The sequence below is a fragment of the Hydractinia symbiolongicarpus genome, chromosome 2, assembly GCF_029227915.1.
Source record: "Hydractinia symbiolongicarpus strain clone_291-10 chromosome 2, HSymV2.1, whole genome shotgun sequence".
In the NCBI taxonomy this organism is placed as follows: domain Eukaryota; kingdom Metazoa; phylum Cnidaria; class Hydrozoa; order Anthoathecata; family Hydractiniidae; genus Hydractinia; species Hydractinia symbiolongicarpus.
In genome coordinates, this window is record NC_079876.1 from 23512979 (window position 1) to 23536270 (window position 23292).

Sequence of the window (23292 nt, forward strand, 5' to 3'; positions counted from 1 at the left end):
TTTTAATAAAAATTTCTTGTAGGCTCTTTTTATATGAAAACACAAGAAAAAGTCCTTCGCTTCTTGCACAGGGCTAAGTGGTTAGTCCAGGTAAACATTGTTGCACATTTGTACAGGCGTGATTCCCAAGAAAGTTTAAAAATTAATTGTCACGGTGGGCTGACCCGCATAGGCGTAACAGCCTTTTCTAAAAAACAGGCTATTGTTAACACTGACCTAACCACTTAAGTACAGTTAAACAGACTTGAACAGTACCCTTCTCCAAAAAAACCTTATCAACTTCGGTTAAAATGACAACACAGGAAACAGCCTGTCGTTACCCCTCCAACTAAAGCAATTGCTCAGCTATTCTATTTGCAAAAAAAGTTTTAAGAAAAATAGTTAAAGATGTAGCTACCTAGCTAAACTGCATTTGGCATAAGATTTATTGCTGAGAATATTGCCATAATGATAGCTAATTTGAATTTTTATACTCTGACTTTTTTAGGTAAGTATATGAGCTAGCTAAGTGGCTACATCCTCGACATAAAAATAAATATTGGGCTGGAGAAAAACCTCCTATACCAAACAAAATTAGTAAAAAGTAAGGTTATTAGCTAATAGAATATTCGTTTCTAGCCAAAACTCCTAAAACTGGTGCATTTAAGATCTGTACGTACCTAGAAAACGTGACAATATATTTATCTTAACATTTTAGAACATACAAAAAACCAATGTTACAAAAGTAAAAAGCTTATAGAAGACAATAAGGTGAAACAGACTTACAAACAGCACGGACCACCATTACTTTAAAAACTAAAATGGCCATCATGTTTCTGTCCTCATGTTTCTTCGTTTGCCCAGGCCGCGAAAGTCTTGGATTGGTTTTTCAAAGAATCAAGCGTTTTGATTAGTGTATTATGTGCGAGCCGTCAAAACAAATGCGGTATAAAAAGACGGGCGAACGCGTGGATTTTCCACGGGCTAATCACTACTCTCTTTAATAATAGCCGTCGTCTGTCTGTGTGTCCGCGAAAGCAGCGTCCCGTAACGGAAACACGAAATTTTTAAAATGTGCACGAATATCAAATGTGATATATTATATCAACTTTGTTGCGACGGGTAAATTTAAAGGACGAGCGAACGCGACGGGTGACCCCGTGGATTTTTCAATGCGGGTTAACGACTATCTATATAATAATACGCCAGTTCTGTCTGTCTGTGACTTTTGCAAAGTGGATAAAATTTCTTTGATAAAGTCTATAAAACATCGTCTATAAATTTGTTCTGTAAATTACCAAACTTTGACGTTAAAGCAATATTGACGTCAAAGGAAAGTATATTAAGATTAGTGAAGCCATTGCATTGCACTTTTAAATTTAAGGCTAAATAACTTGGAAACGGGTGGGAATAACTGACGTCATCTCCTGCGTAGGTAACTAGGGACCACCTTTGACCAATTTGGGTAAGTTTCCCAAACCTGGGTCCCTGAATCCGTTTCGGGAATGGACGGGTTGATGACGTCATCAAAAAAACTTCAAACCCTAATATCTCTGCAACCGTTTGTAAAAAGTACACGATCCTATACATTTTCTTGATCAGCGTTTCAAGATCTATACGATGAAGGCAACAGGTATACAAATTTCTAAAAAAAAAGTTTTGTGTTCTGACATGTCTCTGCTGACGTCATCAAAATTTAAATGACGGTCATTTTTCTCTGTTATCCTGCCTAAGTGGATTTTTCCACGGGCCTTATCGACTAGTCTCTATAATAATACGCTAGGTGTGTCTGTCTGTGTGTCTGTGACAGGCAAAGTGGATGTCTTCATTTTCCTTTGATGTTGCCGAAAAATGCATGTCTAATATGTTAAATTTTCTGACGTTACGACACGACGAAAATAACACTACCTTATATCCTATATTAAATTAATGAAGCCATTACAGTGCACCTAAAACTTTGAGGCCTAATAACTTGGAAACGAGGTGGTGACGTCAATGATTTTTCACCGCGTGGGTAACTAGGGACCCACTAGGGCCAATTTGGGTAATTTTCCCAAACCTGAGTCACCGAATCCGTTTCGGAATGGACGGGTTAATGACGTCATCAAAAAACTTTTAAACCCTAATATCTCTCCATCCATTTGTCAAAAGTACACGATCCTATACATTTTCTTGATCAGCGTTTCAAGATCTATACGATGAAGGCAACAGGTATACAAATTTCTAAAAAAAAAGTTTTGTGTTCTGACATGTCTCTGCTGACGTCATCAAAATTTAAATGACGGTTATTTTTCTCTGTTATCCTGCCTAAGTGGATTTTTCCACGGGCCTTATCGACTAGTCTCTATAATAATACGCTAGGTGTGTCTGTCTGTGTGTCTGTGACAGGCAAAGTGGATGTCTTCATTTTCCTTTGATGTTGCCGAAAAATGCATGTCTAATATGTTAAATTTTCTGACGTTACGACGCGACGAAAATAACACTACTTTATATCCTATATTAAATTAACAGGTATACAAATTTCTAAAAAAAAAATTTGGGGGGTTTGACCGGCCATTGCTGACATCAGCAAAATGTTAAAACCCTTATGTCTCATTAACTGCTTATCAAAACGATATGATCATATACATTTTCTTGGTCAGCGTTTTAACATCTGCATAGTACAGGCAACGAATAAACTAAATTTCGCCAAATATTTTTGTAATTGCACTGCTGACGTCAGCAAAAAATCTAAAACAACCTACTTTTACATTGTCCTTCTGCCTAAGTGGATTTTTCCACGGGCCTTATCGACTAGTCTATATAATAATACGCCAGTTCTGTCTGTGAATTTTGCAAAGTGGATAAAATTTCATTGATAAAGTCTATAAAACATCGCCTATAAAATTGGTCTGTAAATTACCAAACTTTAACGTTAAAATAGTATTGACGTCAAAAAAAAGTATATTAAGATTAGAGAAGCCATTGCATTGCACTTTTAAATTTAAGGCTAAATAACTTGGAAACGGATGGAAATAACTGACGTCATCTCCTGCGTGGGTAACTAGGGACTACCTGGGACCAATTTGGGTAAGTTTCCCAAACCTGGGTCCCCGAATCCGTTTCGGAATGGACGGGTTGATGACGTCATCAAAAAACCTTTAAACCTTGATATCTCTGCAACCGTTTGTCAAAAGTACATAATCCTATACATTTTCTTCATCAACGTTTCAAGATCTATACGATGAAGGCAACAGGTATACAAATTTCTAAAAAAAAAATTTAGGTGTTTGACTGGCCTTTGCTGATTTCAGCAAAATTTTAAAACCCTTATATCTCATTAACCGCTTTTCAAATCATGAAAATGTATATGATCAAGACATGATCAGATACATTTTCTTTGTCAGCGTTTAAACCTCTGCACAGTACAGGCAACGAATAAACTAAAATTCGCCAAAAAGTTTTGTAATTGCACTGCTGACGTCAGCAAAAAATATAAAACAACCTATTTTTCCATTGTACTTCTGCCTAAGTGGATTTTTCCACAGGCCTCATTATGGAGATATATGTGGGACAATATTCGTGTATGGTTTTCGTCACGTCGTAATGCTTTTCGTCGTGTCGTATCTTTCTTCGTGGCGAGGTTTTCTTCGCAGCGTAATGGTTTTCGTCGTGGCGTATTACTCATGTTGGTGTGATCTCATGTTTCGTCGTGTCGTATGTCACTTCGTGGGGTATTTCACTTTGAGGCGAAATAGTTTTGCTTTTTTCACACGGATTTACTAGTTTCGTGAAGCTTTTACACAATATATTTCACTTTCTTTCAAGTGGATTTGGTCTTTCTACTGGGTAAAGCTAGCTATTATTTTAATAAATGATACATTCTTAGCTATAGATTTAGCTAGCTATACAATTTAAGCATGCTACACTGTAGAATCTATTATCTATTTTGTAGCTTAAATGGATTCTGATGAAAATATCAAAAATCAAGTAAACTAACTACATAAACATAAATTATTACATAAAACTCTTACACAACACATAATATTTCTTCATAATCACAAATGTAAAACTAATTTAAAAATAGAATATAATTTTTAGCACTAAACTAAAGGTTTTGTTTATTTTATTGCACTTTATTCATGTGACTTGGATTTCTTGTAAGCGCTACAAAGTAAAATACGCCACGAAGTGAAATACGCCGTGAAGTAAAATACGCCACGAAGTGAAATACGCCGCAAAGTGAAATACGCCGCGACGAACACAAATACGACTCGACGAAACGTTAAACCACTCCACAAAGAAAGATACGACGCGACAAAAACCACACCACGAAGAAAGATACGACGCGACGAAAACCATACACGAATACAGTCCTATATATAACTCCATACCTTATCGACTAGTTATAATTATAATACCCGTATACGTCTGTTGTTCGTCCGTCCGTCTGTCACCCAAAATGGCAGCTTAGCTGCGCAGGTAGATAGACGCGCGCAAAGCGGTATATATACCACGCGTGATTTTTAAAAAACCCGGCGCATGCGCACACTTTCCTTCCATCGACAGATGGCCGTGTATAAGAAGGACGGACGAACCCGTGGATTTTTGGGCTAACGACTAGTTTAATTTAAAAGATTCGCCTCCGACTTGATCCCTGGTTATAGGGCCTACCATGTAAAATGGGAGAGGCTCTGCAATCCACGGATCATTAGCTATCTTGTGTCTTGCTTTTAGTTAGCTATAGCTATCGTTTTTGTCGTCAGAAAAGCAAAGTTATGGAGAATCAAATAGGTCAACAACAAAACGACGCAACTCTGCTCGTTAGTTCATCTCCAATTCGCATATTGGATGCAGGAAATGCCAGAAAGATCTTTATCATGGGCAAGTTTATAGTTTTTTTAGTAGGTGCATAAGGGGCGTGGACAAAAGATATTTGTCTTTTTTGTGGGCATCAATTAGCAAGTCATCCAGGGGGAGTGGGGTCAAAGCGGTTACTGATAAAAAAAATTTATATATAAAAGTCAAAAATGTTTTCACAGTAATTTTCCATCAAGTTACAGAGCATGTGATATAGCTAAAAAAAGCTAGCTAGCTAGCTATATATTTTTCAGATGAATAGCTAACTTTTTTGGCTGATAACAGGTGGTAAGGGGAGGGGTCAAGTATTAATCAGCCATAGCTCATAAAGAGATGCAATACACCTTTACGATAATTCGGGAAAACTAACACTCCATCAAAGCTTATTTTGTGATCAGAGGAGGTAAACATCACACTTTTATAAGAGTTTATTAAGGAGAAAACACGTTTTTTCGTGATAACTTTTCTTGCCGCGTTTTGTTTTAAATAAAAAGTACACATAAGTTGTATCTTATTATTATTAACGTTTCCTAAAAATTTGAAAGAAATAGATCGACGGAAGTTATAAAACTGGAGAAAACACGCTTTCTTCTCTAACAAACTCTCATAAAAACACGATTTTTACCTCCTTTTTTCCGATATTGTAAAACGATGGAGAGCCGTAGCTCGGAACGCATGTATAATTGAATTATCGTAAAGGTGTGTTGGGGCCCACTCTGTACTAGACAACTCCCACCAAATCCAACGGGTAACACTCTGCAATGTTGAATCACTCCCAAGGTGAAAATCATTTCTTCATAGCCCCTAAAGCCAGCTAGGCAGTTATTTTATTGTGGTGGAGCAAATTGGACTCTAAAACTCCTGTTCTTCTCTGTATCAGCCTATAAAAGTGCCAGAATTTAGAGGCTCTGTTAAGAAATTTGTAGCTTTTTTAATATGTTTTTGCATGTGTTAACTCATATATAAAGGCCCTCACGACGTGTTGCAAAATTATATGAATTTCAAACTCAACGGTGTATGAGAGATGGCCTGAGCGTCAGGGCCTTTACATGCCCTGAGCGTCAGGCACATGTTTCTTATTCACATAATAACTACACTAGAGACTCCCTGAGCGTCAGACGCATCGATATGTCCTGAGCGTCAGGCACATGCTAATTACTGGTGTTCTTATTCTACAATGTTTCTACAATGACTTTTATCAACACATTACTCAGCCCTTAAAATTAGAATTTTTTTGTGTCAGCAATAAAACTGCCGACGTGAGATACATTTCAACTGATTTGTGTAGGCATTGCGTCGTCAATATTTTTTGTAGTGACATTTTTCAGCTGGCAATAACTTTCGTCATTCACTTTTTATTAGGACTAGACCTCTCATAAATTTGATGCATTGATCTCCTAAGGCGGTGACAAATTGGAATAGAGTTCAAGTCTTATTGACATACCTTCCTACCTTTTGTTAGGTTAATAGTTCACTCCCAACTGGCTTATGTTTCGAGATGAACTCATTAGGTTAGGGCATCATTAGGTTGTATATCGCAGAAGTCGCCAGTGACATGCTTCGAAAATGCGTGTAACCGGCACAGTTTAACATGATGCAAAACTGTACAGGAGACTCAATTGTTAGAGTCTTTGCAGAACATCTCTCCTAACAAAACCGAGGGCAGGACTGACTTATTGCCTGCTGTGTCGTGTGGGAGAAAGAACTTCTGGACTTCTTTTTAATACGATATACAATTTTTTAGACTATTATTAAAAATCGAATAGTACCACAGTATTTCTGTAGCCTGAGTGATTTTAGTTAGTGATAATGGCTTAACTTACTGAAAATCGAATGTAATTATTTTGTAATCGCAATGATTGGGAGTAGCTCAAACAAAATCAAAATTATTGTTGTTTAAAAATTTCACAACAAAATTACGTCGGCAATTTTTTTGCCGACGCAACTACGGTTTCTTCGTATTTTACCTCTGCAATTACGTCAGCAGTGCCGAATGCCGACGCTAATTTTAAGGGCTGATTACTTGCCTAAATGGCCGACGAAGGAGGCCCAACACACCCACTAATTAAATTGAGGCTCCCTACAGACTTGTTGTTTCTACCTCTGCAGTAAAACCCCGACATAACATAAGCCAAAAAAATGCCAGGTAAACTTTGAGGCAGAAGCAATTTGTCTGGTTGTGTTGTGCTGCATGCTCACATAGCAGTTGTGAAGCAGTTGTCTTTAGCTGCAGAGACGTTCATGATATTTCGATTTCAACTCAATTCCATTGCACGACGGTGATGAATTGAATTGGTATCTTATCCACCATTCGTAGGCGTGTTGATAACATAAAATAAAGAAAAAATAGGTGAAAAAAATCAATTTAAAAAGGGTGGAAGGGTGGGTATATAACTGTAAGCTGTAAGGTACATCTGAAGAACTTGTGCAGTGTGGGATGTTTGGTTCTTATATGCAACCATTAATAATCAAGACCTTGGTAGGGTCCAGTTCCATTACAGGCAAGTGAGACTAATAACCCTGGCAATCTTTAAGATTAGGTCTATAGGTAGAAACCACCCCCACTGTGCCAGGCTCTACATGACATGTTCAATGACTAAGGTAAACCTAATGTATATTAACCACAATGCTGAAGAACTGTAGCTCTGTCACCACAATTAACATGAGCAAAACTTGCAGTTTAGCTCCATTAACACGGAAATAATTGATATCTCTCCTGTGTGGGTAACTATCTATAAAGCCAATTATAAGGCCAATTTCCCAAAGCTAGGTCAATCCACCATATTTAGAACCCAATATGTTAAAACAGTTTGTCAAAAGCACATGATCCTATATATTTTCTTGATCAGTGCTTATTCAATGAATAAATAAAATGAAGCTCTAAAAATTTTAAATGTTTGTATCTCTTAAACTGTTTCTTCCAAGTATTTACACAATCCTATGTACATTGTTTTCATCAGTGTCAAACTCTCCACAATAAATACTACAGGGCTTACGAAATTTCTGTGTTGATAATTGCATTTGTACCAAAGAATTTGTTGTGACCATGTTAGAGACAGTAACCAGAAAAGCTAAAACACTGTACAAGCTCTACAACAAGTCAGACTTCTTACAATAAAGTGATGGAAGGTATTTATGTGTACAATTTGTATTTAGGTATTGTTCAGATAGTGGCCGCTGTGCTAATGTTGGGTTTTGGTATCAGTATTCTTGCTACCTTACGTCTAAAGGATTCTTTCAACATTAATGGTACCTCCATTTGGGTTCCATTGTGGATTCTTGTGACTGGTATCCTTGGTGTCTGTATTGGTTATAAACCACACAGCCGAGGCTTAATTGGTACCCATAATGTTTTCGTTATCGTGTCAGCTATATTAGCATTTGGCTTGATTTGTGTTTCTGGTGTGGCACTCAGGTTAGTAAGTGTTAAGTTTTTCAGATGTATGAAAGTGTTAATTTAAGACATAATGCCTAGATGTATAACATAAAAGGTAATTTCTCAGATAATAGTCATCCAAGAACACAAACAAAATTAACAGTTAACTTTTTAAGGAAGTTTTAAGGTTACTGTAAAGGAAAAAACTCACTTGATGAGTAGTCTCAGAAAAACCCTTATAATTTATCAATACTTTTATATTTATCTTATTTTATTTTATTTTTTTGTTTCTGAATGTTTGATGAAAGACTTTTTTGATGGTGTTATTTTCGTGAGATGTTAATTTTCCAAAAAGAAAATATAATGAATTAAACACACACCATTTTTTTTTCACTGTGCGTTTTAAAATGGCTTCTTTTTCCGAACGCGTGGTCGCAGACTTCTCGTTTTTGCACTATTACATTCAGCATAAATTAAATTCAAAAAAGTTCCCGGTTTTTTTTTCTAACAACATCGTTATGAAATTATTTGTAATTATATATAATCATTCAACAAAATACATATTTCTTTCTTTCTGTCGTCATAATTTGCTAATCAGTAATTTATACAAAAAAATCCGGGAACCTTTTGTGCATAATTTATTCAGCTTTCCATTACCGAAAATTTCAATGAGCCAATAGGAAGCTTTCGGAAAAAGAGACCACAAACGTAAAGGCATGTATGCAAAAATTTACTAACGAGATATTTGTTTTTAAAGATTTTCGTAGGTGTTATGAAAAGTGTGAACTTTTTTTATATATATTTATACGGTAGTTTCATATTATGCATAATGTTTACAAAAATATGCTCAACTCATTTTGCACATATTTTCTCGAAGGTGTGAAGGATATAACACCTCTGAAAAGGCTTTTTTCAGAAAAAAGGGATGTTCCAAATATTTTCATGGTATATAAAATATGTCATTCGAAAGAGAACTTTTTTTCTGTATGTCATGAATTTTTTGCAAAAACCTAAAAAAAAATTTGTTTCCTTTACAGTAACCTTAAGGAATGTGTTAGTGCATATGTTACATACCATTTCAACCATTTGCTTCTTACTTTAAGAACTATTCATCTCTATAGTGTCTATAGCACTGGACACAAAGGCAAAATTTTAGACGTGTTGTAAGACATACTTTCTACAAGTACAAATTCACCTATAGCCAAACGTCATGAGTTGTACACACACGCACATACACACCAAACAAAATTGACATGGAACAGATAATAACTTCAAGAAAAAATAATGCACCATCAAGCGAATAAGAGATAATATCATGAGAATACATTAATAGTTATATATGATTTAAATTATAAATGAGATTTTGCTGTCTCAAGTAGAAACCATGGGAATAATAGGAAAAAAGCTAGTGTCGGCAGAAGTAATAAGTCCTCCCTCCTGTCTACTAAAGTGGACTTTGATTTTGAAATACCGTTACAACTTTGGATGGGGAGGGGAATAAACATGTCCAGGGGGGGTGAGGGGGTGGAATTAGATTCTGCCATATGTTTCAAAAAACACAATCTGAATCAAATCAATCACCTTCCCAATATTATATCAACACAGTTATGGACCAATGAAACAAGCAATTCCTTCCCCACAATTTAATTGAAAGTTTATGTATCATTTAAAAGACATAAAGAAATTTTTGTATCTGAAAATATTGTAAATATTTTTCGCTGATACACACACTTCAAATACACTCAGGCATTATGACGCTTTTTTAAATAGTCTATGCACTAGGCTTTCTCTTTCAATGTAATCTCAACAATCAATGTGCTCACTAAAGTCTAATTAGTGAGAACTGCAACAAGCAGATTAATAACCCATTTACAACTTATTGCGTCGAGTTGAGCTGGGAGGAAATTTTTGCGAATAAAGAGGCTAAAAAGTGAAAAATTCACAAAGAACTCTGATTTTTTTCAATTTTCCAGAAAAATTCGGAAAAATTTGGGTAATTGGACATTTTTCACTCAACGAAATAAAGTTTTCTTGTAAGTTTGAAATCCTCAGAATAATTCTAACAAAAGTTATTATGTTTTTCCGATTATAAGGAGTTCATAAAGATTTTTAGGGGTTGTTTCAAGTAATAACTAATATCTAAAGCTCTAAAAGGTATGGCACCTAAAATTTTGGCATGCAGGTGTCTAATAGATAAATATAAAAACAAGTAAGTATCATAGCTAATAGCTATGCAGCATTGCAGTTATTAAAACTAGAAATTAAAAAAAAGTTGCGAGATATTTTGCAGGTTGCAAGCAAAATTAAACTATCCAATACTTTTTCCCTGGTAATTTTGTTTCGTTGGCGCTAACATCTTCCGAAATACATCAAAATTGAATATCATAGCGTAGAAGAACCCTGGGGACGAGGTAGGAAAATAAACGCTCTGCAGAACAATTTGTTGCGCAAAAACAGTTTTTTCCGAATAGACTGGGCGAGCATTTGATGTGCGTGGGATATTCTTTTCAAAATGTGCGAGAAAATTAGATTACGCGAAACTAACAAAAACGAATACGCGTGTTAAAATTTTGTACCACCTTTTCCCACAGAATGATAAAAGTAAAGAGCGTAATACAAAATTACACTTTCAGCAGTATTCCGAAAGATCTGTAATACATCGAGTTGTACAACCCGCAGAAGTTGGTCTTAACGTTAACGATTTCGTAGATGACCTTACAACGAAACAGTATTTTTTTTCAAGTAAAAATACCGGCACTAGAAGCCACAGAATCTGCTGGAACTCGCGGGAAACAATTAAAACAAAAACAAACAAATCAAAACAGTTTTTTAACTTTATCAAGATTTATTAAATGGGTTCAATTTTGGGCAGAAAAAACAATAACGGTTTCGCTTTCTTTTCACCACACGCATTAGAAGATTACATCACTCACTCCCATTGTACACAATCTAAAAGAAAAAGAGAACATTTTCATATAGTGAAGTTTCCAGTGCCTTTAAGGGATGGCCAAGTCAATGGAATTGAAAGCGCTGTTTTTCATCTCATAAATAATGAAGGCTAATTTGGAAAGTATAATAGAAAAAGTTACTGAACTTTGGCAATTATATTTTGCAATCATATCCTTTTAAAAAGTATGCTGATTCATGTCAATTATTAAATTCAGCACTAATAGAATAGCACCTTGGATTATTTGTTGGATGAATAAAATGACTGACACATGGTTTATCGTAAATAAAATGGTAATTTTTACAAAAATAACACACGTGGAAGGTGGACAAGAAACTGTGATGTAATTTCTCCTGGTCTATTATTCCTGAGAATATTCTAAAATAAGAGGGTGTCAATAAGCCGCAAACGCCCACATATATAAGGGCGAGTTCGGCCAACTTTTCGTATTAAATTAGCGGCGGTCTTCGAAACCGCCGCACTTCCCCGAACTTGCCTGGAGAATTCCTAAAATTCAATTCCTTGTCACATACCTTGTGGACGATAGTTTGAAAAAGGTGCTTTAAGAGAATGGAGACGAATACTTGATTTTTTTTCAAAACGCCAAGCTTGCCTAAAAACGCCCGCATTTTTTACGCCGTATGCAGCTTATCAGGACCCTCGTTCTAAAATTACAAGCAGTTTCGAAGATTCCCACGCCTTTTAGAGGACGTGTGCGGCTTTAGCATCCTTGGAGTTCAGTTTAAATGACAGTTTTAATGTCGTTTTAAACCTTGTTCTCGGGGAGCGTGTACAGGCAACTAATTCCTATTGACAATTACATTGCTGTTGGTTTGATAGCAAAAGTGGGTATTTTTTTAATCACTGAACAGGTTACTTATATAATAAATAAAAAACTACCTTTGTGTGATTAAGCCTTAACTAGATTTGGATAAAACCAATTAAAATTGATAATATTGTATTCTTACATCTTCTTAGAACCAATAAAATAAAACACAGCTCACAGTGGTGATAAACAATTGTGCCAAATTTGACTGGCATTGGGGTTATAGAAAACTTGCCTTAAGTTTAGCTGGCTAAAGCCGGTGAAGAGCACTCTTTAATCAGCGAGAGGTAGTTTTTTCCGACCTTACGAAATTATACGAAATAGAGTGGAAGCTCCTAGGAAAGACTCAATGTAAAATAGGACGAAAAGTTAAATTGGTACCCTAACACTCGGTAAAACCGTCCAGACTCGACAAAGCATTAAAGAGACCACAACAAAACTTCAATAGCGAAATGAAAGCGGAACCTGATTGTAAAGATTTAAAAAAGCACATTAGGCATATTTCTTTTGAGGCACAAACCCGGTTTGTCAATGTATAAAAGCGTCGCTCGAAGCACTTTCAGTAGCGGTGTTAAGGATGTTTTTAAACAGTTCCGATTGCGTTACACATTTCCAGGATTCAAATTTACTCAGGATGCATACTTTAGGTAATGTGAACAGCTTTTTGGTACAGACTAAAGTTAGCAAACAATTTGCAGCTATAATTGTTTTCTAGGTTATACACCACGTGTAAAATGGAATACTATAACTATCCAAACTGGGATAACGACGGCAAGCGAATCATAATTTACAGCGCATCATGGCGTAACAAAATCTGCAAAGATCACAAAGATTACGGCGTAGCAGTCTATTCTATTCTGCTGGTGCTTTCTTTGGTCGAAATTGCAATATCGATAGCGTCTACCATTTTCAGTTTTCAATTGTTTAACTGTTGCACAGGGGGATGTGAAACGAGGCATACAGGTTAGTAGAAATTACTTCTTGAAAAAGAGGTTAACTTTTAAAATCTCTGAATCCTCGCAATAATGAGAAGAAGGAAATTCCGTGGCGTATAATGATTACGCGCTATGAGTACGTCAATGTTTCCGCTATTATAGTCGCTGCCTACTTGCACAAAAATAAGTAAATTTGTTTTTACGACGTCTAAGTTTCAGTTATATATGCGTTCAATACATGTGACTTGAAGAACATTTAAAGAACACTTTAACTGTTTTGATGAAAATGTTATCTTCATCCCAAAAAGCTAGGTTTATTCGACGAGAGTAAAAGCCGGTCGAACACCTGAAACAAAAATAAGGCATTTTGTACTGGCTGAATGGGGTACTAAAATTTCCGGGATGCCTGTACCAATCTTAAATTAAATCTTTGCTTTTTACTTTTAGTTTATCCAGGAAGCCAGCAGGTGTACCAATACACTGGCTATCCTCCGCCACAACTTTCAATGCAACCGTGCTATCAAAGCATGATCCCGCTTCAGAATATCCAAAGCATGCAACTTTTACAGCAACAACTCCCACAAGTCGTCACAAGTGTAACTGGTCAGCAATTCATGTGTTATTCTATTTATGTACCTGTCAATCAAGGTATGGTCGCCCCTCAGACACAGCAGACGTCCCTCACGGACCCTCTACCGCAACCAACTGTGCCCATGTAATAAACAGTCTTGAACCAGAACGAAATCGTAATTTAAAAAAGAAATTTTCGTGTGTGCTGTTTGTGACTTGCGCATTATAAATTTTAAAGTAATTTATGCTAATTTATAAATTTATTAGCTTTATTTCGTGGAATGTTTGGCTATACTTCTAAATTCGCTTTGATTGCACCTAAGGATTTTACAAAACGTAAATTGTTGTAAAAACTATAGCAACGAACCTTGCACCTTGACAGGGTGAGCACTCCTCCTTAAATTCCTTAAATAACCTTAGAAAAAAAAATCTCCTTAAAAGTACTTAAATATACTTAAGAAAATTGAAATTTTAGCTGTTCTCCTTAATTTCTCCTTATTTCCCAATTTTTCTGATCGTAACTTTTTTGGAAATATGTGTATGGATTGTTCATCACCAGTGAAATAAGACATATTTCTCTGTTACCTGAAATCCTATATTTTCTATCTTTCAGGGCATAATTTTTATGTACATTTGTATAATATGTATAATTTTCTTATCATAAAGCATAGTATGTAACATTAAAGATGGAGAACTTAAATTGGTTTTCTCCTAAATTATCCTTATTTTTTTTATTCTCGTTCGCAGCAAAATATCCTTAAAAAATGTCAATTTGTCTCCTTAATTCTCCTTAATATCCTGCCTTTTGTTCTCGTTTTATTAGTGGTCACCCTGCTTGAGCGTATTAATTTCGTGTTGTTAAGGTATTTTTTGTTTTTTGACACAACAAGTTGACGACATAAAAAAATTGTCATTTATTAGCAGTGTACTTTTTGAAATGTAAGAATGTGATTTTGTAAAATGTACATGACGGTTGTTTAGGTTGATAAAAAAATTTGATTAGTCGCCTCATGTAATCATAATATTATTGTTTTGTACTTAACATATATTTTATTTACATATATTTTATATATTCGCATACTTTTCCACTTTATCAGTATATTTATGTATAATTTTTTTGTTGTTATTATATAGCCCATGGAGAAATCCACTTAGGCAGAAGGACAATGGAAAAATAGGTTCTTTTAGATGTTTTTCTGACGTCAAATACCAAATCGCATTAATTCCTCCATACAAATCTTACACAAAATAAAAAAGAACAGGTTGCAAGGTCTAAAAAGTTACAACAACGACACTCACAACATCGACACTCACAACATCGACACTCACAACACCAAACTCACAAAAGCGACAGTAAGAACACCAACACGGATAATAACAATGTCAGAAATAACGCATTTCAAATAAGTGCATCTTATAAGTGATTATGTTGAAAACCCTTAGTATGTTATTCTGAAATGTCAAAAAGGAGGCCTCCAAAAGTTAGCACAAATCAACAAAAATAAGTTGTTTACACATTTTAAATATTAATAATTTTCCCTTACGCTTATACAAAAATATGAAAAAGCCATAGTTTGGAAAACCTCAAATTTAAAACTACAAAAATCAGTCATTTCGATTGCATACCATCCTCTCCCACAAAAAATTTACACAAAATGTAAAAATCAACCAGTTAAGAACACAAAAATTTTCTCTTTTAGTTCCATACTGCCCTTTACCAACAATTTTAAACCTAAATGTCAAAAGATCAATGAGCAAAGAATAAACTTGAGTTAACAGAGATCACTATGTGTAGAAACCCTAAATAAAATAATGCATAGAATCATATACAACACGAACAATAATAATAAAGTCAGAAATAACACATCTCAAATATTTACTTCGTTGAAAAGCTTTAAAATTTCAATCAGAAGTGTTAAAAAAACATCAAATTGATATCTGGAAAATTCGATTACATACTATCCTGTTTCCCAAAATATACACAAATTGTAAAAAAAATTCCTTAGTATGATGATCTGTAGTGACCTTTACCAACCATTTTAAACGTGAATGTTAAAAAATAATAAGGAGTAAATTTAAATCAACAAAGATATTATTTTTGGAAAAGAGAGTGTATATACGGTCCGTCCTCACTAAAGTTAACAAAAAATGTAAAACAGATCGATTTTGATGAACACATCTAAATCAACAAAAATCAGTTCATTTAGCATGTTCTGTATTGCTATTGCCCATAAATCTTTCACATAAAGGTTATGAAACACATAAAATTATAGAAAAATCAGGCATTTCATAAAATAAAGAAATACAAAAAAGTTTTAGTCAACAATTAGTAATTTTTTCATTATCACCAAACACAGCTATTACCACAATTATAAAATTCTTAACAAAAACGTGAAACCATGGAATTTTCTTCCAGCAAAATTACATCACATACAGTTTACTTCTCCCAAACAAAAGTTTATAATACGAAATGTGAAAAAGCCATTAGCTTACACAACAGCCTTCAATGGAGGCCAATTCTACAAAATTTGTGCTTTCAGTATACTGCATGTGGTCTTTTTCCCACAAAAGTTTACAGAAAATTTAAAAAAAACAGCAGTTTGCAACACAAACAAAAGCACGAACAACCTTGCTGAACCAAACGACCATCCTCTCATAAATTAAAATAAAGTCAAAAAACCCATTAAATGTCTACATCCCCCTGTAAAAAAACCTGACATTATACATGGAGGCTGACAAAACTTTAACAGAATGTCAGAAACAAAACAATAATAATAACACACACGCTTTAAATTCTGAAAAAATTTATTCCACTTGTCATATTGCACATGGTCCCCTGTGAAAATGTAAAAATAACTATACTCTTATGGGCGTAAAAATACATCCTACTATCCTGCGAAAATTCAAGTCTTTGAAAGATTTTGTAGGTAGATAGCTAGCTTTTACATCATAATTTGTGCTTATAAAAGAAGAAAAGTTTGGAAACTAAGGTACCTTAATGCCATTAATTTTCGCGCGCCTTTTATTTTCGCGCACACTATTTTCGCGCCTTTAATTTTCGCGCACCTTTCCCGCGTGAAAGTAAAAGGCGCGCGAAAATTAATGGCATTAAGGTAGCTAATTATAGATAAATAAAAAAGACGAATAACAACATAAGTCATGGGTTAAAGTTAGACTTGGGGATGGGGAGAGGACTTGGAGGCTAAACATTAGCCAGCTAACAGTAGCTAAGACAGCCAGTTAAATACACTTAAACTGGGAACACTTAGCTAAAACTAAAGCTATATATATAGCTATTTATATTTATTAAAACAAATATAAAGAGAAACAATAGTAATGTAAAATTAATAACATTACAGTGAGCAGAAGTTCAACAAACCAAAGTTTTCCTCTTGTTAGTCAGCTAACAGCTTTATGTAGCATTTTGAATTTTAGGACAAACACATTTGTTACGCGCCAGGGGAACATTAATTATTCAACAAAATGTAAACAAATATGGCGGCTAGGTTTTTTTTAAAAAAGCGGTAAAATATATAACTAGGAATATGAGGCTTTTAAGTGGCTTTTCCTGGAAAATGCGAGTTAGCTTCCCCCACGACATAAAAACGAAACGTCTGAAAACATCAAAGTTCTTAATATTTGTGATTTCAAATCCACTTCAAACTTTAGCCTTTATTTTCTACTTCTAACTTTACTTCTTTACTTCTAGCTCTAGCTACCAATTCTCTCTTCACTTCTTGGACTTTTCTTTCTCTGAATTACTCTTTGCACTTTTTTCAAGACGAAGGGACTGTTTTCTTGTTGTTGTTTTTGTGTCGAGGGTTACCATTTTTCGGGAGTTAGCCGTTAAAATTATTTCAGCAAATCAAGTTGCTTCATTTAGATCACGTAATGTAAACAAAGTAAACCTGCTGGCAAAATGGATATAATTTTTTCGGAGACTTCAAAGGAAATTTTAGCAATATTAAAAGAAAATGAACACATCCACTTTGCCCGTCACAGACAGACGGACACACTCTTCGTATTATTATAAGAGACCAGTCGATAAAGCCTGTGGAGAAATCCACTTAGGTAGACGGAAAATGAAAAAATCAGTTGTTTTAATTTTTTTGCTGACGACAGCAGTGCAGATACAAAAAAAATATTGGCGAAATTTAGTTTATTCGTTGCCTGTAATATGTAGAGCTTAAACTGCTGATCAAGAAAATGCATATGATCATGTGCTTTTGATAAGCGGTTAATGAGATATAAGGGTTTAAAAATTTTGTTGACATCAGCAAAGACCTGCTAAGATACTAAAAAATTTTTTTGGAAAATGTGTACACCTGTTGCCTTCAACGCATAAGTCTTGAAACACTGATCAAGAAAATGTGTAGGATCATGTATCTTTGACAAACGGTTGCAGAGAAATTAGGGTTTGAAGGTTTTTTGATGACGTCATCAAACCCGTCCATTCTGAAACGGATTTAGGGACCCAGGTTTAGGAAACTTACCTAAATTGTTTTCAGGTGGTAGGCCCCTCACAGTTTTTTTTGATAACTCCTTATTGCTATGTTATATGGCTATGAAACTTACTGAGTTTCAATATTTATCTACAAGACACCAGCATGCAAAATCTTTAGGTCACATACCTTTCAGAGGCCTTTATATTGGCCATTACTCGAACCTACCCCTAAAAATCTCTATGAAATCCTTATAATAGGAAAAATTTAATAATTCCTGTAAGGATTATCTTTAGAACTTGAAACTGGCAACACAACTATTAGGAAGAATCATTTTGCATAATTTGGACACGTGAATAATCCGATTTCCCTATTTTGCCGGATTTTACACAAAAATCGGAAAAACCGGATTTTGGGCAATTTTAGGCACTTTTTTATTCGATCCACGTAAAAACCGGACAATATGTTAAGTAACATTTAATTAGCTTTCAGAAACTTCAAATAAAAAGAAAAATTCGCTCTGGAACAAAAGTATTTAAATTTTAAGCAGATAGTGGCTTTTTTAACAAATGTCAAGCTTCTGATGATGTCACAGAAAATGTGCTGACGCAAGCAAACATTTATTGCTGATATTTTGTTCCTTTTATTACGTACTATAAGTGTGCCGAGTTTGATTCAACTTGAACAACCCTATAAAAAGTTATTGAGGGGGGGGCGGATTCTGCTCCCCCTCCCCGGTCATAGTATGTTCGAAAAACCCCGGACCGAATAGGGTTAAAGTAGTGTTATTGACATGGCGACATAACGTCAGAAAATTTAACATATTAGACATGCTTTTTCGGCAATATTAAAGCAAAATGAAAAAATTCACTTTGTCTGTTACAGACACACAAACAAACAGACACACTCTTCGTATTATTATATAAGATTTTGCACACTGTAAAAGTTCCGTTTACTTTATCACGACAAATTGGCTAGTCAGAGATCAGGTTATCTTCACAGTACACGTATCTCCAACTTAGTCATTGTCCATGCACCCTCTCTGAGTCTTAGACGGCTTATTCTGTCTGAGTCTTTACGGCTTCAACCACTATTCTCTAAAAGATGAGCGAAACAAAATCTTTTTTAGATGCAAATAGAAATTTATTAATTTTAAAGTCTAATACATCGAACAGGAGAGCCACTTCAGTGTTGGTAACACTGTCATCCATATGGGTCGTGTCTTCTAACTGTATACATTACGTGCACACTGGTATGTCTTCTCCAATTTTCCTCGCATGACATGTGTCAATCAGCAGCTGTGATCCCTCTGTAAGCTGGGGATTGGACCAAATTTACAAAGCTTTTTTACCACTGCGCCGCACGTCACGTAAAAGCTTGCATAAGTGCTCTTTGAGATTGATAATTCCAAAGTTAATGTTGTAGATATTGATGTGTGTAGATATAATTGAGTGGAAAAGAATCCATCACCAGTTCATCAATTAAATATATTGACGACGTTTCGGCCGTACACGGCCATTATCAAGTCATTTACAGACACTATTTTATAAAACATATTTACACATTACGATCGTACGATACAATTATCGTACGACATATTAATCAGCGAATAGGAATAGCGGAACAGATGTAATATTTCTATTCAAAACGGGTTTATCCCTATGGATTAATAAACTCTCCTTCAGTTCTAGATCGTAGTTATTCCTAGCGGTGGAGAGTATCAAAAAATTCTCCGAGCAAGACTTAGGGGCTGTTTATATGAGAGGCGGGACGGGACGATTGCCGGGACGGGACGTTTGCCGGGATGATTTTATCCCGCCTTTATATGGAAAAAAGTGCGCCGGGACGATTTCACAACACAAGCGCCAAATTTAAATTTTTCTAAAGTATAATGGCGCGTCAAAACGAAAACAAAACAAAATTGCAAGCGAATAAACAGATTTTTTTAACATCATCAACATTGTTGTTGCAGCTCAATACATTGTTAATGATTTTAGCACTTCAATACACTCACTATAGAACTCTTTTAACTGCATCACTTTTGAGTGGAAGCAAAAGAAACTGTTGGATAAAAAAACAGAAAGCATTGAAAGAGCAAAGGAAAAACCGAATTCCTCGTTCAACATGGTTCAAACAAGGACGAGTGGAACAGTGGTGGTTGAACATGTTTTTTGATGTTCTTCCCGAGGAGGATTGGAAAAAGAACTTCAGAATGACAAAGGCTATGTTTACTAATTTAGTAGATCAAATACGCATATGGATTACTCCTGACAACACATCTCCAAATTATCGAGCCTTGTCTGCAGAAAAAAAAGTTGCAGTAACGTTGTACTACTTGAAAGACACAGGATCTTTGTCAATGACAGCAAACACTTTTGGCCTGCACATATCTACGGTGTCAAAAGTCATAAGAGATGTTTGTAACTGCATAACTTACAAGCTTGGACCAAAATACATAGCCCTGCCAAAAACGAAAGAAGAGATGCTTGAAAAAGTAGGAGAATTTGAGGCCAAATTTGGAATGACGCAAGCTTTTGGCTGCATAGATGGCACCCACGTACAAATTTTACGACCTAGTGAACATTCACAAGATTATTTTTCTTACAAAATGTATTTTTCTCTTAACGTTCAGGCAGTATGCGATTTCCGTGGCTATTTCATGGATGTTGATTGTAGGTGGCCAGGCAGTGTACATGACGCGAAGGTGTTCGCCAACTCAAATATTGCTGCTAAACTTAAAGATGAGGAAATACCCATTACTTATGAGGACATCCTGCCAGGCCGAGCCAAAGTTCCAAACTATTTGATTGGTGACCCTGCATACCCCTTGACACCGTACTGTATGAAAGAGTACCATAGTTGTTCAACAAATGCTCAAGTGTTATTTAACAACATGCTCCGGTCAGCAAGAAACCCAGTCGAGTGTGCTTTTGGACGCTTAAAAGCCAGATGGGGTTTTTTAGCAAAGAAAGTTGATTTAAAAATAGATTTTGTTCCTGTGGCAATCTATGCATGTTTTGTGCTGCACAATATATGTGAACTTAACAAATGTGTTATTGACCCTGATTTGGTGAAAATTGAAATAGAAAAGCATAAAGCAGAGACACAACAATTAGATTACTCTGTGTATTTAGGAAATCTTGCAGAGGGTGATGTTGTACGAGAAGTAATAACAATTATATATATACAATATATACAAAAAATGTAAAGATTTATAAAGTATTGCATGTTCTGTAAAAGGAAATGATAAAGGCTAAATTCAAACATTCGCACATAATTTTCAATAAAAAGTTTCTTCTGATACTGCTAAAGATTTGAAAGCCTATTATGCTCAATGTAACTCACAGTGAAAATATTTTTGTTTGTTGTTAATTTTTGTTAAAAATCTATGGATTAGAACGTTTTGGGCATATAGTTTGTTGGGCAACTAACATAACATAAATGTTTAGGCAATCAACATAATATAACTTTTAGGTTTGTCTGTGAACATAAACTTGCATCAATGTAATTGTTCCTGAAACACTCTCTGAACTATATACACATGTTTTTTTTTCGTATCATTTCCTCATTAATGATTGATAATAACCACCGCCACTGGGATCGTTGGGACTTATGTGGTTGTTTTGGGTTACGATGCTTGAGACGACATTACAACTTGGATTTATATGCTGAAAATGGTGACGTCTACCATAGCTTTCATAATTTTGTGAGCTTGGACCTGCTTGCTGGCTGAATGATTGTGCCATCAGCTGCATGGAGTGTGACATAGTTTCGCTAATTTGCAACATAGCCTGGCTTATATTATTAAGTGCAGCTGTAAAGGACTCATTAGAATTTTTAATCATCTCTTGGAGCTCTTTACGATCAGATCTTTCTTCTTTTGCTTCTCTCAACAGTAAGGTATCACGCTGAGCAGATGACAACTTTCTCTCAAGTTGTTTTCTTTTATTATCAATAAGTTTTGGCACTGCTGATGTAGTTTTTGGTGTGGAAGTAACAATGCATGAATTTTTCGAGACTGACTGATCACTTGATGACAAGCTCAAATTATTGTCATCTGCTGAATCTTCATATTCACCACTGTCAACACTATTAATATTTGCAGTTGGATCATCATGGTCAGATAACATTTCATTACTTGATTTTGTTTGATTCACATCAGCACTATCAATGCCATTGGGTAGGGGCTCTGTGTTTGCACTTCCACTCCAAAGGAGCTTCAAACTGTCATAGTGTTCATACACTAATCTGCCACAGCCACTACGCGTGCCACTAATTACTGCTTTAGAAAATCCCTGCCGTAAATCTTTTATTTTTTCTAACACTCTTTGGTAGCCTCTTGCTATCATTTTTTTCATTTCCCTAACATTTTCTTGGGAGAGCTCAGTGGAGGTATCCTCCACTGGCCCAAACACTTCTTCTTCATTTTGATATAATTTTGCCAACTCAGTTCGAATGACTTTGTATTGCATTGGTTTGTCTGCATCAAAATCAATGTTCTCAAACTCACACTTTGCTTTATAATCTAATAGACAGTTAATGAGGTTAAAAACCATTTCATCATTGAATCTAAAACACTTTTTCTTGGTTGGAACATCTGTTGGCTTCTTAACAAGTGCACGTTTAGCAGCCATGTTTGTTTATTTTCTTTCTATTGAAATATGCTGATAGTGCAAATATTACCTCGTTTGTCCCGGGACGGTGTGTTTATATGGAAAAAAACGTCCCGCCTAAGCCGGGATCCCGCTTAGCTCAAGCGGGATCCCGCTCAGCCGGGACGGGACGAAATTGTCCCGGGACAAAAACTTTCCATATAAACGCAAAGTGATTTTAAGTATAATTATTAATGAGAGCGGGATCCCGGCAAACGTCCCGTCCCGGCAATCGTCCCGTCCCGCCTCTCATATAAACAGCCCCTTAGACTGACAGTGTCACACGTTCGGATACGGCTGAAAAATAAGAACTTTTGGACGTTTTTATGGTAAAAGCTGATACGCCCATGTGCTCACTGGGTCTTACCTTCAAATGTCGTAATGTCTTGCCAATTTAGATAGATTTGCAGCTATCGCACTTAAATTTATATACGACTTTTGAACGTAGAGCCTTTATGGGGTCTATATTTAAAGGAGAAAAAATCGCCAATTCTCGAACCTGAAGAAAAAATGGCCTTAACATTACAAGATGGTAAATGCTTCAAAAATATTTTTTCCAAACAAGCCCGAAGCCTCAGTGATACATTCCCCAGCAAAGGAATGCAATTATAAGTTCACGCCTAAACAGTTAATTTTCCCTTTTTAACTTGAAACAATTTGTCAAGAAATGTCTTAATGCAGCGGTGTGTAAGCTGGAAGCCATTTCCTAACAATATTTGCTTCAAG

At 35.4% G+C, this 23292-nt stretch overlaps 2 protein-coding genes across 2 annotated transcripts; both read left to right on the plus strand.

The window, feature by feature from the left end:
* Positions 1–4583: 4583 nt before the first annotated feature.
* Positions 4584–14584, plus strand: LOC130630240 (uncharacterized). The gene is made up of 4 exons (XM_057443655.1): positions 4584–4842; positions 7975–8233; positions 12683–12930; positions 13350–14584. The coding sequence occupies exons 1-4, from the start codon at positions 4737–4739 to the stop codon at positions 13619–13621; spliced, it is 885 nt and encodes a 294-aa protein (XP_057299638.1). The 5' UTR covers positions 4584–4736; the 3' UTR covers positions 13622–14584.
* A 4434-nt stretch (positions 14585–19018) lies between these two features.
* LOC130629972 (putative nuclease HARBI1) lies at positions 19019–21381 on the plus strand. Its single transcript, XM_057443364.1, has 3 exons — positions 19019–19166; positions 19912–21080; positions 21364–21381. The coding sequence occupies exons 1-3, from the start codon at positions 19019–19021 to the stop codon at positions 21379–21381; spliced, it is 1335 nt and encodes a 444-aa protein (XP_057299347.1).
* Positions 21382–23292: the final 1911 nt, after the last annotated feature.

Coding starts and splice junctions, on each gene's coding strand:
- LOC130630240 (XM_057443655.1), top strand. CDS start 4,737: ATGGAGAATCAAATAGGTCAACAACAAAACGACGCAACTCTGCTCGTT. Junction 4,843..7,974: donor CAGAAAGATCTTTATCATGG/GCAAGTTTATAG, acceptor ATTTGTATTTAG/GTATTGTTCAGATAGTGGCC. Junction 8,234..12,682: donor GTTTCTGGTGTGGCACTCAG/GTTAGTAAGTGT, acceptor ATTGTTTTCTAG/GTTATACACCACGTGTAAAA.
- LOC130629972 (XM_057443364.1), top strand. CDS start 19,019: ATGAGCGAAACAAAATCTTTTTTAGATGCAAATAGAAATTTATTAATT. Junction 19,167..19,911: donor TATACATTACGTGCACACTG/GTATGTCTTCTC, acceptor TAATGATTTTAG/CACTTCAATACACTCACTAT.